This window comes from Phasianus colchicus, chromosome 1, assembly GCF_987193195.1.
Source record: "Phasianus colchicus chromosome 1, bPhaCol1.hap1.1, whole genome shotgun sequence".
Lineage (NCBI taxonomy): Eukaryota > Metazoa > Chordata > Aves > Galliformes > Phasianidae > Phasianus > Phasianus colchicus.
Window position 1 is genome coordinate 75,536,273 of NC_143436.1, and position 15,283 is coordinate 75,551,555.

General features: G+C 36.7%; 1 protein-coding gene across 1 annotated transcript in view; it reads right to left on the bottom strand.

Moving 5' to 3' along the window:
- Nucleotides 1–475: 475 nt before the first annotated feature.
- Nucleotides 476–15,283, bottom strand: part of ANO2 (anoctamin 2) — a 196,664-nt gene continuing 181,856 nt past the window's right edge. The window contains exons 21-25 of the mRNA XM_090139455.1: nucleotides 13,870–14,022; nucleotides 13,709–13,761; nucleotides 11,632–11,813; nucleotides 5,233–5,338; nucleotides 476–4,155 (exon numbers count right to left, since the gene is read on the bottom strand). Coding sequence (XP_089995581.1) covers nucleotides 3,874–4,155; nucleotides 5,233–5,338; nucleotides 11,632–11,813; nucleotides 13,709–13,761; nucleotides 13,870–14,022 — 776 coding nt within the window. The 3' untranslated portion in view covers nucleotides 476–3,873. The remainder of the gene's footprint in view (nucleotides 4,156–5,232; nucleotides 5,339–11,631; nucleotides 11,814–13,708; nucleotides 13,762–13,869; nucleotides 14,023–15,283) is intronic.

Sequence of the window (15,283 nt, forward strand, 5' to 3'; positions counted from 1 at the left end):
CAAGCATGGCACGCAGGTTCTTGTTCATGACTGGCAAAAATGCATAGCTAATTTGTTTGACTATGTTGAAAAATAGTGTTTGGTAGCTCAGAATTTGCTCTGTCAAATAGTGCTATTGTGTGTTTCTGTTGTAGTTTTCAGGAAAATTAATAGGTATTACTTTCAGAGTAATCCACTTACTTCTTTTCCTTTCTATTCTAAGTGCAGCAGAAACAATTCCTGCTGCTACATCTGAAAAACTGATGTTACCAGACATGTGAGATATATATTATGGTGTGGAGGAAGGTACCTACAAGTATGGGTCGCCCACCCTCCCCCCAAATAAATAAATAAATAAATAAATTGTTTGTAATTTCTTCTCAAAAGCAAAAGAATTGTACCAGGTGGGATATAAAGCCATCTATGCTTAGTTAAAGGATGAGTGTGTGTAACAGCAACAGAACAGAACAGCAACAGAGTCTCCTGTAGTCAGAAATGTTTATTGGTAACAGTAGTAAATACCATGCATGTTGAAGTAGATATTTCCAAGCAATAATTTAACAGATATACTTCCACAGAGGCTACTTTTTTCTTCCCTGGACTATGTTTAATTAGTTTTTAATGCCATGAAAAAGATCAAATTGCAGGAGAGGTCTAGATAACAACATTTTTCTGCTTTCTGAGAATGCTCAAGAAAATTACAGTGATAGAAGTAGTGTAGTGTAGTACTAGTGATGATGCTTTAAAACGAGGGCAAGTCTCCTTTAAAATTGCATGATGGAAAGGGCTAACATCCCCCTGCAGCTTCATTTAATTCTTGGAAGCCCTCTTTAAAACTGGAGATAGCCACTGTGGAGAGGTTAATCTGTGTGTATGGATCTGGATTCTCTAACTGAATGTGCTTAAGTTCATAATGTGACTCAGAAGCAAGGAGCAAAGACACCTTCAATCTGAGTCAATATATTCTCTTGAATATCTTCAGAAAGCTGTTTTAATCTTGCACCAGCAGCACAAAGAAGAAGCTGTGGTACATGGAGCAACAATCTCTGTTAGTTACCATAAGATTCTGCTAGCAGTAGAGAGACTAAGAGCTACTTACACTGCTACTTACACTGCCTAAGACTCCTTACACTGCCTAATAATTACATCAGGACCAGTTATACCTCTGTTAAAGCTTTATATTAGGGTCATTATTATATTTTTTTACTTCCTGTTCTCACTGTTCTAATTAGATATGTGTTATGTATGTCCCTCTTAATGCCACTAGACATGAAGCCTAGAATGTAGGTTCAGTATTTTGTGACTGTGTCTGAGTAGCATTAAATATTCATACACAAAGGGATGTAGATTTTCATTTGTTTGCACTTACTGTTGTTTTTATTCTTACTTTACTATTGGAACTATCGGACGGATCTACTACAATCTGAATAGAATGTTTAAAGGCATCTGCACAAATTTCTTCTCTACTTCCTTTTCTCCTTTCTTTTATAGAGATTTTAACTCATTTTCATTGCAAGGAATCACAAAAGCTCAGAGGTTTTGTAACTGCTTTGCATTTCTACTTGCATTCCTGCTTTCTTTTTCCCTAGAGAGAGCTTTCCATGCACGTCTCTTGAAATAGTCATTGTTTGCTTCTGAAATACGTATAATAGTAAGGGAGTACTTTGTGTCTGGACTTACAAGTATGCTGATGAAAAGGGATCAGATAAAGTCTTTCTTTCTTTCTCAAAGGAGAAAAGTTAGAAACTGGGAATGAATAAAGAATCAATCAGTGATCTACAGTTACAGGAACTGATGGAAATTAGTATCAGAAGAATCCAGAGGCTACCACAGAAGTGTAACAATGAATGCAGTCCTCGGGGACTGAGGTCAAGCAGCAAATGTGCAGGAATTTTCAATGAATGAAACTTTCAAGTTAAGAGAAACATAGAAAGCATATCACAGGTAAAGATAACTGAGCTGTGTGTCCTGCTTTTGATATCATAGTAGATCCAAATCTGGACATCAGCTGTGTTTGCTGCAATGCCTCTTTCCCAGCCTTGTTTGGGTGAGATATATAAATCTCAGGAGAAATTTCAGAGCATCAGCCTGCTTCTATAGTTCCTTTTGCTAGGAAATCTAGAAACACTTTATCACAGAAAGCATTTCAGTTGCTCGTTATGGAAATTCTGTGCCTAATACATTTAACTTTGTGATAGCTTTTTTTCTGACCATTCTTGAGTAACTCAGAATTTTTTAAAAGGCAAGAGGGTATTTCCTGGTTTGAGAGAAAGTGTGCAGAAATGGTTCTGTTAAGAAGAGCCTTCACTTTGACTATGTTGCATCCAGTTTGTTACAGGAAAAAGAGTGTAACTGTGAAACTCATTCTAAACCATGCATGTACTTCTGCTATCTGGAAAAAGAAAAGAAGAATAAAATATTCTAAAGATCTTGCTTGACTTTATTTCTGCTGTTTAAAAACTTGACTTTTCTCCCCGTCGGAGACATTTTGCTTTGAAGAAAATTAATTGAATCAATCAACTGGAAATGTAAACCACAACAAGTAGACAGTTCCAAACCCTCAGGTCTCCCTACCAAAATACTACAAAGTGCAAATGAGATCATAGTTGTCATTAAAATCAGCTGACATAAAGTATGGGCCCATAGATTCCCTGACAGGGCTTGTTGGTCCTTTGAAAGTAAAATAAGAGCCAAGAATTCCCAGGGGTGATTCATGCATTTCTTTCAGACAGCAGTGTCAAGATGAGATGGGTAGCCAGTTTGCCAGTGCCTTTCTTTCTGAGGTGACTACAGAGGGAATCTACCTAAATTTTAATAGCTATGTTGTGATCATATCAAGTGCATTCTCTGAGACGCAAGCTGCAGTATCATGATTTCTGTGCCTCACAAGGATGTTGTTCATCTGTCTACAGGTGACTGTGAAGTGATCATACTAGGACAAAAATTGTATTTAAAAAGAACAGTTTCCTGTAATTTTCCTACCTATTGGAATCACATATAAACACCAAATATATACAATGTCAATAGTCTACATTCATTACATTGTTTCAGAAGGTCTTCAAATCACTTGTTTTGGAAAATGTGTATAAGAAGAAGGAGTAATATAGTACGGCACAAAAAAATTATACTGTCTGAATTAAGTTTATGTGAGATAAGAATCAAACATGCAGTTTTTTGTTCAGGACGATGAATAACAATTAGCTTTCTAGTTCTAGCAGCTTTACTAAATTCTGATGCATACATTGTGGCCTCTGCCTATTATCACATACGTTCAGTGTCCTGCAAAGCAAAATATGATATATATGGAGATATATATGAAGTCCTCAGTTATTTTCAGTTCCTTCTGTTCTCAAAGTTCAGTGTACTTATCAATGGCCCTAAAAGCTCTACTGTGACATCACTAAATGGCAGTAGAAGTTAGAAAGGCACATCAACCCCCATGACTCTACATGTTTACCAGTCATATAGTGACAGCTAAAAGCCATGAGACCATGTCTTGAAATTGCACATTTCAGTAGGGTTAGTCAGATCTGCTAAAAGACAGATATTAGGGCAGAAATATCCCTTCCATCTCCCATTCCTCACAGGGAATGTATTCAGGGACTGCATATGTGAGGAACATTCCTGCTTACCTACTCAGTTGACATGCACCACTATGGGAACCAGCTACAGACTCAGCATAGCCCGTATCCTGTACTGGTAAATTCTGAAAATGTAGAAGCTCAGATAACATATAAAATGTAACAGAGACACTTACATATGGAGTTTCTAAGAAAGAAAAAGAAGCATCCTTTTTTGTTCCATTTCTTCCTTAACTGTCTCTCCCTCCCTTGCTTTTTTCAGAATTACAGCACGCAGTAAAAAGTTATTGCAGAGGTTATCCTCCTTGTGGAGTCACACTTCTGTGTGCTGTGAGCTAAAGGACGCAATGCTGCCTTTCTGACTGTGATTAAACTGAGAGAAGCTTGCAGCTTGGATTCTTTGGTCTTTGGTCCCACTTTCGTGTTTGCGTTTGTTACATGTGATAAAGCTTTCAATTAATTTCATTTTTTTGTGCTCTTCCTTTAAGAAGAAGTCAACAAGCACGCTTTTCTCCTTTTTTATTTGTTCACTGATGTCCTTGGGGATGTCAGGAATCATCCAGTCAACCAAAACACTGAGGAACATCACCAAGTTCTGCAAACAGAAAAATACATGAAAGAAGAAGGAATAATACAAAGCACCTTCCCTAAAGCAAAACCAAACCTGAGGTATGATGCTCATATCAACCACACTTTCCTGAAGTCAACATAGTATTATATGGTTGATGACAGCCTTCTTACAGAAAATCACTCACATTTGTATGCAGTTCCATCTCAGTGGTAAGACTGATTTAAACATGTTTCTGTCAGATCGAAGAAGGATTTGACTTGGATTCATCAAATAAATGTCTTAAGTAGTTAAAATAGTCTTGTTCCTTACAGAGGTTCAAAGGTACTCAGTTCTCAACATCAAGTTAGTTGAGGCTGTTACTGAATCCATTACTGAAGAGCAGGATTACTGGAACCATTTTCCTACACCATCATACCCATTTGGCTTTAAATGTCTTGCAGGTCATGGCGGAAAATTACTGAAGTCAGAGTAAAGAAGCAGAAGATGGCAATATAAACCAGGTAAGACTCTCAGGCACAGTTAGGAATATTTGACAGATGAGAAGAAAAGACAGGCATTTCAGTGTCAAGGATGACACTGATTAAACTGTCAAGAGATCCCAGGTCAAGGACGAGTACAGAAGGCTCTTGCCATTCAGAATATAAGCCATGACTGCAAATCAATGAACCAATGAACTTTCAAGCTGGGGGAGAATGTATTTCTGTTGACTTGTAGAAAGTAACAAAAGATCTTGGAGGATTTATTATTTCTGTTTATTTCTTGTTATATGTAAAGAGTAATGTTTCACAAGCTTAGATAGTATTTATGTGCTGACTCTGATTCAGCCCACTTACCTGAAATGTTCAAGATCCTGTACAGGCTATGTAACTGCTCTTCCATGAAGGGAGAGAAAATTAAGGAATTATGCCACACAGCTCCAAAGGGAGAATATTTTCTGCAGCCTAACGATACCTCAGAAAGACCAGTAAAGTGAGTACAAGCAAAACAGTTTGAATATTTGCAAGCAGAAAAACTCTATTGAAGATGGACTTCTTTAGTACATGCCTTTCAATCTCTAATCAATATTCTTGTGAAGAAAATTGCATAGCTTAGCAGGCTTACCTGAAATAGAATAACAAAAGCCAAGCGAGCAGATAAGACCGCCCAGTACTGTTTAGAAAACTCATATTGATTTTGGGACCAGGGTGGTTCTCTGTAATCTTTAAACCTGTCAATGAAAACAATTCATTTGTCACAAAATTCCAGCAACATTGTCCTACACCAACTGCTTTGATTAACACTATTTCGCAATCACAAAATCTAAGGAATGAAATCTTCCAGATGTTCCTACTTTAAACTGTATTATATAATACAACTCTAGAATTATAGCTGGGCTATTGCCACTGAATGTAACCAAGAGCAGAATATTATTCTAGTGTTGGACATTGTCAGATTTTTCTGAGTTCAAAATGTGTCATTTATTTTGTAAATTGATCTCAGTATACAGGGAATAAAGTATTGAAACTTAAGCAGAAAGATAATCCAAGGCATTCTCAGAGGAAAGGAGACAAGCTTGCATTCATCGCACCTGAGTTCAATTTGGGAGTAAATTATCCAACGTAATATCTGACTCACATTCTTGTGGTTCTTGCCTCTGCATAAATGACAAGGCAAGCCACAAGAAAAGCACTTCCTAAAATATCTGACTAGCCTTAGATAAGATAAAACAGAGCCTTGATGGCTTAGTGCAAAGACTGATGCTTTTAGTATCACCATGAATCATTTGGAAATAAACAACAGACTAATGGAAATCACAGATGCTCCTAAACTGGAAAAATTTGCAAGTAGCAGGGAATATAAAAAGCAATAAGAAATACAGACAGGAAACACAATCAGCGTAATCTGGGAACACATAAAATAATTAAAAATGAAACAGCTAAGGATCTTTGAAAGCATAAACATTGAAAGTAAATGCAATAAAAATAACCTTCAGCTTGTAGTAGTCAGCTGGTTGGCACAAGTTTGAAATATAGCAAAGTATGGCAACAGGTAAGTATTACTTGTGAATATAGAAACAGAAGGCATGATGGTGTTGTGAGGTATTATCCCTTCTTTGAACAGCTCAGGTAAACCCACACCTTGAATCAACAGTCAGCAGAACACTAGCAAATGATTAATGGTGAAAGGTGGTGTTGTCAGAGCTACAGACAAGGTATGTGGGCCTTGGCTACCCATTTCCTTTTTAATTATTTTATAGCATGAGAAACTTCAATAACCTAGATCTTTTGTAATTACTACATTCTACAGATAATTTCTTGTAGAGTGGGGAGAGAGGGGAGGAGGTGGGATGAACAGAATCCTGTATTTTCTCTCATCTCTTCAATTCTTTGCTTTTAAAATGCTTCATTTAAATGTATGCTATAGGGAACAAACAGTTGATGCTCCAAAGACTATTGCATTTTAAAGAGCAAACAACTCTTAATTCCACTTTAATTCCACTTAAAAAAAAAAAAAAGAAGTAGTCAATATGGTTTTAAGAACAGAGCACAGAATAAAGATAACTGCATACTGAAAGTAGAGAAATGTTGGGGAAGTTAAGTGAAAACAGATGGAGAAATCAGGCATCACTTAGACAAAACTGATCTGCAGCTAGAGGTAAAAGAAATATGCAGATAAAGAAACAAATATTTAACAAGTAGATTGTTTGTCAAAGAAGAAAGACAGAAATAATCAGAATTGTGGATTGTGGGTAGGTAGTTGGAACTACAAATGAATCTAAATAAGCTGATCTGTTTAGTCTCCTTTTTAAGCCGGTGTTTAACAATAAATTGAAGACAGCATTACTGAATCAATAGGAAGTAGTGTTTCCTCAGTGCAGAGGTATATAAGAATTGTTCAGGGAAAACATTAGAATCCAATACTGATCACCAGGTGTAGGTGAGATGAATCCCAGGGCAGTAAGGAAATTAATTATTTCAAAGACATTTTATAAATTTGGAAGCAGAGTTATGATAAAGGAAAAGTCCTCGTAATTACCCCCTATCTTCTGCATTTTTTCTTTTCAGTGTAACCAGAATGTTTTCATATACTCCATTATCATACCTAATTATAAAGATGAAAAGGACTAGAGTTATGTCACATAACTTAGCAAGGTTTGCTTTGAATTTGCCTTCAGCTACACAAAGACCATTTCCCTCTGGGAAAAAAAAAATTACAATAATGTTGTGTGTCAGATTGGCACTACTGTAATGTTTATTTGGAAGCAGTGTCAGAAAGTTGCATTGCATTAAATTCTGCTCAAAATCTTCAACAAATGTATTCTGTATTTTTGATGGGAGAGTCATTTTTGGTTTGCTATCGTTATTTTTAAGATACCTCAATCTCTGGCAATGCCTGAGAAGAGCAAAATTCAGGCTTATTTTAACCACGTTTATCTCTAGAGATCACAGAAATCTAAGAGAGGTCAACTTGTTCCCAACATATTTGCCAGAAGCAGAAAAACAGATTTTTTTTTTCCTGCTTAAGGGACAGGGCTTGTTGCCTGCCTCCTGGGACACAAGCAAGATACCTAATGTTTTATCACAATCGTAGTTCCATACAAAGTTGTGACTTTGATAAGATGTAAATGAGGTGGCTGATAATGAAGCGAGTGGATAACTTTTCATAAATGTTTTCTGACGAGGGCACAGAAATTCTTTCATAGTTGTTTCTCATTCAGTAGTATGTGGGCATGTTTGCAATCTATTTATTTATTCATTAAATGGTAACACAGACTTGATATTCCCAGGCAGTGACTACTTCTATACCTAGTGTTGTTATTCCCTTCCCATATTTCACTTCCTCCATTAAACCCACAGTAATCTGAGAAGTGAATTTCCAGATACACTGGTAGAGTCATACTCCAGAAGCAGAGTCCAGTAACTGAGACCAGGTAAACAGTTGCAAAGTTAATACAGCAAAGTCACAACAAAGTGAGAGGTTCATATGGATGGAGGTATTTGCCAAAGAAAAACGGGCATTAATTCTGTAATACAAGAACTGCTACGTGTAAGAACTGAGAGCAGTAAAGAACTGCACAGTCTTATAAGTAGGTGAGACAAGTATAGAGATGCTGCGCACTTTCATGCTTGACATAATGCTAAGCAATAACTCATAGCAAATACTAACACAGGAAACATCAGAGCTCATGGGAACAGAATAATGAGCAAAGAAAGAGGAGAGCCCTGAAGCTTAAGACATTTTACCTTGTCTACCACAAGTAGTCTTATATGCAGGAGAGTTTTTATTTTCTCTTTTTGTCTGCTCTCAGATCTCATCTGACCACATAAGAGGCAGCACAGATTCCTTCCCAGAAGTTCCTATGACTGCGAATGAATTTCCTGCTCTATTCTCTTTTCTTAACTGCCTAAAAGTTAGTAATCATAACCATATGCACTCATCTAGCCTTTGTCTGTAGTCAAAGTAAGCAGGTATGTACATTCCATAGGCAATCTTAAGAGAGGTGCCCAAGATAGAGGGCATCTCTGCATTTACTCTGCCTCCAGTGACCACAGAGGGAATGGAAAAGAATATTTTTCATGGATTACAGCCAGGTGAGACAAATACCACTGCTTAATATCAGTGTGATCCTAAGCATGATTATATTTTGCCTGTGTAGGAGTGGAGGATAAGCATGTGCAGATTACACCAACTTCTAGACTTCTTTCTCAAAAATGATTACGTTCAAATATTTAATATTTTATGTAAGATGGGTATTGAATTGTAGGCCTCATTACAGAACTTCCATCCCTTCTCAAGCAATTTCAGCAAAACTCATTATTTCCTAAGAAAATCAAACAATCATAGAATGGCTTGGGTTGGAAGACATATCAAGGATCATCTAGTTCCAATTCTCCTACCATTTGTAGTTTTGTAAGACACTACACCAGGCTGTCCAGGATCCTGTCACACCTCACCTCGAATGCCTTCAGAGATGAGGCATCCACAGCTTCTCCACACAACCTGCTCCCACTCCTCCCCACGCTCTGAGTAAAAAATTTCTTCTTAATATCTAAGTTAAATATCCCCTCTTTTAGTTTTAATCCATTGCCCTTTGTCCTTCTACTATCAGTCTGTGTAAAAGTACTGGAAGACCACAGTGAGGTCTCCCTGGAGTTTTTTCTTCACCAGGCTAAACAAGCCCAGCTCCCTCAACCTTGCTTCATAGGAGAGGTGCTCCAGCCCTCTGAACATCTCCATGGCTCTCCTCTGGACCCAATCCAACAGCTGCACATCTTTCCTTTACTGGGGCCCCCCATCCTGGACCCAGTACTCAGATGGGGCCTCGCAAGGACTGAGCAGAGGGGACAATTACCTCCCTCTCCTTGTGAGCCACTCCTCTTTCAGTGTAGCCCAGGATAATGTTGGCCTTCTGGGCTGCAAGAGCATACTGCTGGCCCATGTCCAGCTTTTCATCCACCAGGACCCCCAAGTCCCTCACTGCAAGGCTGTTCTCAATCAGAAAAATAAGCATGGTAAAAATTGATTTAGTAGCAATTAGGTATGTAGTCTTAATTCAGAAATATGCAATCATATAGAAGCAAGGGAACGTTTTTGGCTACTTCAGTAATCTGACTAGAATATCCCTTAAATAATCAATGAAAAGAGGTAGACTGCTCTAGAAAGCAATTTACAGAACCTAAGTTAGAAGCCTAATTACAAAGTAAGTTTCTCTCCTCACTTTCAGATGGTTGCTTGACTTACTTTATTTTTAGAAGAGCAAACTCAACAAATAATTAAGACCAATTGTATTATTGAAATGTATGGAGTTTTTTTTCCTTTTTTTTTTTTTTTTTTTTTCCCCTCTAGAACTGTAAGATGAAGAAAAAGCTTTGGCAAGACTGAAGTGTGCATTTTAACTAGCTTTAGTTACAAGCTTTCCATGTCACACTGAGAGTGTCTCAAAGATTTGTAGAAGAGATAAATAGTCATAACTTAACTGCAATCCTATTAAAAAAATGTGGCTGCCTTAGAGATCTGTATCTACTCTCTAAATACAATTTATTTTAAAAGTTACAAATGCAGAAATATATGGATCACTGGAAGTAATAATGGGAGAAATCTATCTGTATATTGAAAACAGATTTGTCAGTGAGAATGAAGTGAAGTGTATGACAGGAAGTATTCTGAAGTTTTATTAAGAAAACACTCAATTATATCTTCAATAACTATCAATATTTTCTGCCAGTATCACAAAATCACAGAATTGTAGGGGTTGGAAGGGACCTCCAGAGATCATCGAGTCCAACCCTCCTGCCAAACCAGGTTCCCTACACCAGGTATCTCAGGATTCAATGAATATATATTGCAAGGAAAGGTGCATCTGATGTGAATTTCACCTGTAATATTTGTCTCATTCTGCTCTTCTTAGTAGTTAGTTTTGCAACCCTGCTTTGCCACTGATTTGAGAGAATATGCTGACAGATTTTCAGAATCCCATCTGTTTTACACTTCAGCAAAAATTTGATCTCTGAGTAAGACAATGAAAGCAGGAGACCCAAAATCTGAGTTGGAGAAAGGAGGTTGGGAAACATAGAGGTGAAACTAGTTTTGGGACTAGGAGAGTTACAGATGGTTTCTGTCAGGAATATGAGATTCAAAAACCATGGCATATATCAGGAAAAAGAGAGAGGATGTATGAGAACATATCTCTGTGTCAAAACAAAGGAGACAAATTTAAGACGTCTGTGTAGTAAAAACTATATAAATTAAAGCTCTCCTTCAAAGGAGAATGAAAGAGGAAATTTTGCAATGATCTCTTGTGACTGCAGAAGCTAAATACAGTGATTCCAAGTGAATCCAAAAGGAAGGTGGGCCAGGCTGTTGACTACAACACTGACCATGGGGCTCAATTTTGAACAGCCTTCAGCTGTATCACCTTGAAGCAGTTCCCTGAATTTACAGATATTTTTATGGAAAAGCAAGGTTGCATTGACAGTGTTGGAACTATTATAGTGATTTCTCTTATAAACTGTAACTGTTCCATAACTATCTCCACAGTACGGTTTTCTGCTCTTCCTGAGGAACAGTGGACTAGATATTTTCAACATATATATTAGAAGTTGGCCCTTGTTTCCCCAGCCTGAAAAGATGAAATTTAAGCATAAGATCTGTATATAGGAAACAGTGCAGGTTTTAAAGATAGACAGAGCATATTGAAAACTCAAATCTTATAAAGTAAACACTGAGCTTAACGAAGAGAAGGAAAGTCTGGTTCTAATTAGCAGGAATCTAGTTTAAAAGCTGAATTTTGTCAATGAAAATTGTTTCTTGCACACATTCAAAGGATTTTTTATTTGATTAAGTCTGCAAAATTGTAAATGTGTGGGAAAACTCATTCTAAGCACCGTCTAACATTGGGGGAATAGTCTAAAAGCAGTATTCTTAAGACCACCTTTTTAAGACACAAACATTATTAGTTCCCACTTGGGGAAACTTTTGTCTGTCAAAAGAAATAGAAAACTGTCATCGGAAGTACTTTACCTGCAGAATAAAATGTCCTGTGCAAATGGGGAGTTTTCTGGTTGTGTTCCAGCCTTGAGATGACTGACATTGAAGTATGAGAGCGTGTGATTGATGAAGCCATGCATGCTTCCATTTTGACTATATGCATATTGATACATAAGGCGTGGAATGAAATCAGATGTGACAGCAATTACAAAAGCCTGATACACACACAAATAGATGGGGAAAAAAAAAAAAAAAAAAAGAGAGACAACATGGTGAATCTATGTCTAATGTGTCTCATATTAAATTGATTTAGTTGTCAATTTTCATGTTCAAGTAAGTTTGGAAGAGTGATGAAGTGCAAGTTAAATGGACAGACCTTGTACTGGGGTACAATCACTGGGTGATTATATAAACACAAAGTGATTTGCTTCGTGTCTCCAGGAGAAGGCAATAGTTAGGGAGATGGCATATATCTCAGATCATAGAGTAGCAAAAACAACTAATCCTTTTACGTTTCTCCAACTTTTTTTCTCTTTCAAGCCATTAGAAGCTCTTCAGCTTTAAAGTGTAAGACATAATAGTTGGTATATTCTGAAGCATAATTTGGTATTGATACACAGTGTCATCTCCGTTAAACCATCTGAGTGTAAAGTAGTCATCCTCTACTCTCCATTCTGAAGCAGGACTTAAACATTTGACATCACTAGATCTCATGCTGGAATAAAACTTGTATAACTGTGAGTGAATCAGACAAATGAGTATCTAGATCACATCAACAATAATTATCAGATCTGTTCAGAGCTACGTGTTGCTAAATAGTTCTGCATCAACCTTATACAGATGCAGAAAAGAAGCAGATCTGGGCATTGAATTTTTTTTTTTTCATATTGGGCATGGAGATATTTACATTTCTGTCGGCAAGAAGTAACTAACTGATATTTAAATTAAATTTAATAATTGAAAATGTTCAGGTTTTTTTTTTTTTTTTTTTTTTTTTTTTTTTTTAGACAATAAATAGTCAAGGATCATAAACTTGCAAAGTTATTCAGATAAAACCAAGAAGCTGCAAAAACTTAGCTCATCCAGCACAGATCAGTTCTGGAAAGCCTGAAACCTATGCCTGACAGCAACTTCATGGGTATGTGCAAGGCTGTACAAATATCCTGCCTTAAATCCTGCAAGCTGCTAATGCCCTAAGTGAGCAATCTTTGACTCATATCAAACAATTCTGCTTCTCTGGAGGCATTATAGTTGCCTAAGTTGTAATGATAGCTTACAAATTGATACAGAATGCTGCTATGCTGGAAGTTATTTTATTAAATAAATTACATAGCACCTCTGCACACATTCTCCTTTAGTAATGACAATTAGCTACATTTCTAAAGTGCTTTAAATCTATAGATCAAAAAGTCATAGTATTAAAGCTAAACTCCTTTGCATGAGTTTTTTTAATCATAAAGCATACATAATATATTTTTTCTTAAGGAATACATGTAGAACAATAAGCATAATAAATCTGTATACCAAACATACAGGTATTCCACACATATAATCAGTCTCATTCTATTAAAGAATATCTTTTCTCACTTATGTTTTGTAGCTTTGAAAATGTGTGAGCCAACTGAAGAAAAAAAAAAAAGCTACTCTTCCAGAAAAACTCATTCTGCGGGAGAAATTATACTTATTCCTCCATATTTCTAAAAATCAGAACAAAAATAACACTTTTTCTTCTATCTGGGGGCTAGAATGCACTTACAGATTTTATTTTTACAACATTTTCATTTGTATCAACAATTATAATAGCAGAGCGACAGAAAAATTATGGCAGTAAATGAGTTGATAAATCTTTATCAACTCTCTGGAGTATTGTCTGTTTAGATTCCAGTAATATGAATTATTTTTATACGAATTACTCTTCCTGTCCTATTTAACATAAGTAGATAGAAAATGAGGTGAGTGAATGGTTATCTCCTTCATAATTCAGATTCTGTTTTACACTTCCACAAGAAAGGACTGGATAACTTAGATTTTATTAGATTTTATAGCATTTAAGAATCACTTTTACATCATGTCAGAGGAATAATATAAGCTCCTAAGATCACATACTTACATTAATGATAACAGATAGCTTTCCGATACCACTCAAAATGTTATACCAAATTCCTGTAAGTGAAAAACAGAAGAGGTTTAGTAATATCTTTCTTTCCCCCCCCCCCCCCCTCCATTGAATACTTGGTATTCTCATCATTTTAATGTTTTTCCATTACTTACCTATATCTTTTGCTCTTACTGTGTCTGGCCTCCTTAGTTCTGTAACAAACTTTTTTGCATCAAGCCGAACTTCTATGATATTGTTCAGAAGAGCAAAGAGTGGTGCCAGAGGAAAGGAGGCAACAAAGAGCGTGACAAAGCCGAACTGGATAACTATAAGAGAAACATGTATTTTTCTCAGATATATTTTGAAAAGAACAGGTAAACACAGCTGACAGTAAAATGTTGGTGAGCTTTGTGGGTGATAAAACCCGCAACACTACACTTTGCAACTGGAATGCAGCAGTATATATTGGAAAGCAAGGCTATGAAAGAGATGAAGGTTTGTCACTATGTTTTATGAATAGTTCTAATAATCCTCCGGTAATGCATCAACACAAGCCAAAGTAAATAATAAATTTAATAAAGAACAAGGACTTTGCAGTGTATTCTGCTTTCCTATATAATCAGTTGAATGTGATGCTGCTATTCATCGCCAGTTTTTACCTGTAGGAAAATGATACTTTAGATATCACTAAGGAATGATACATTAAAGGAGGAAATATACAGTAACTTTATTTCACCACAGATTCTTTTGGAAAATTTGGTGGCAATATGGGAAGAGTAGTGTATGAAAACTGCTGAATCATGGCCTGAACATCTGCTTGACCACCTGAGATGAGCAATGAGTCAGCCCTTGGAACACAGGTGAAGGCAATTCACCTGTGTTGCCGGAAAGGGTGGAGCCTTGCTCCACCTCTCCTAGATCCCATTTAAGTGCTGACTAGAAGGGGGGAAGGGTCTCTTCTGGAGATTGCTTTTCTTGGAATCTTTTCAGCAAGCCTAGGATAAGGGTAAGCTTTCCATCCATTCTTCTTAAGCATGATAACATGTTTAGCCTACTTACTTTGTATGTTTCTTAATTATAACAGCTGCATATTCATTAATTATACACATGGTGAGACAGCAGGCCAAATATACTGAAGTTTACATCATGTCCTTTTGATGGTCGGGGGGGAGAACGTTACCCCACTAGATAAAATGATTCCAGGACAGATCCCAGGATTTGTGGGATCTCCCTACTATGAATTAGCAGTTATCACTGAAAAATAGGGTTCCTTATGTGTAATGGGAAATATTTCCCTATGTTGCATAACAGATTACTTTCAGGGACTTAGAAAAGATACACTGAACACCAAAGAAAGACAATTAGCTACCTCTGCAGTGGCAGCCACTATTAAATGCTTTAATTCATGCTGAAATGAGGAATAATAATTTAGAAAATGAAAACCAATTTTTGAAAGACCATATTGAAAAGTTAGTGCAAGAACTTGGCACATTAGCAGGGAAGAAGCCAATTCTGCATCTTCCAATAGGTCAAGTTTGTAACATTTCAAAAACCACTGACCAGACTCCTGAATCAACAAACTCAGTT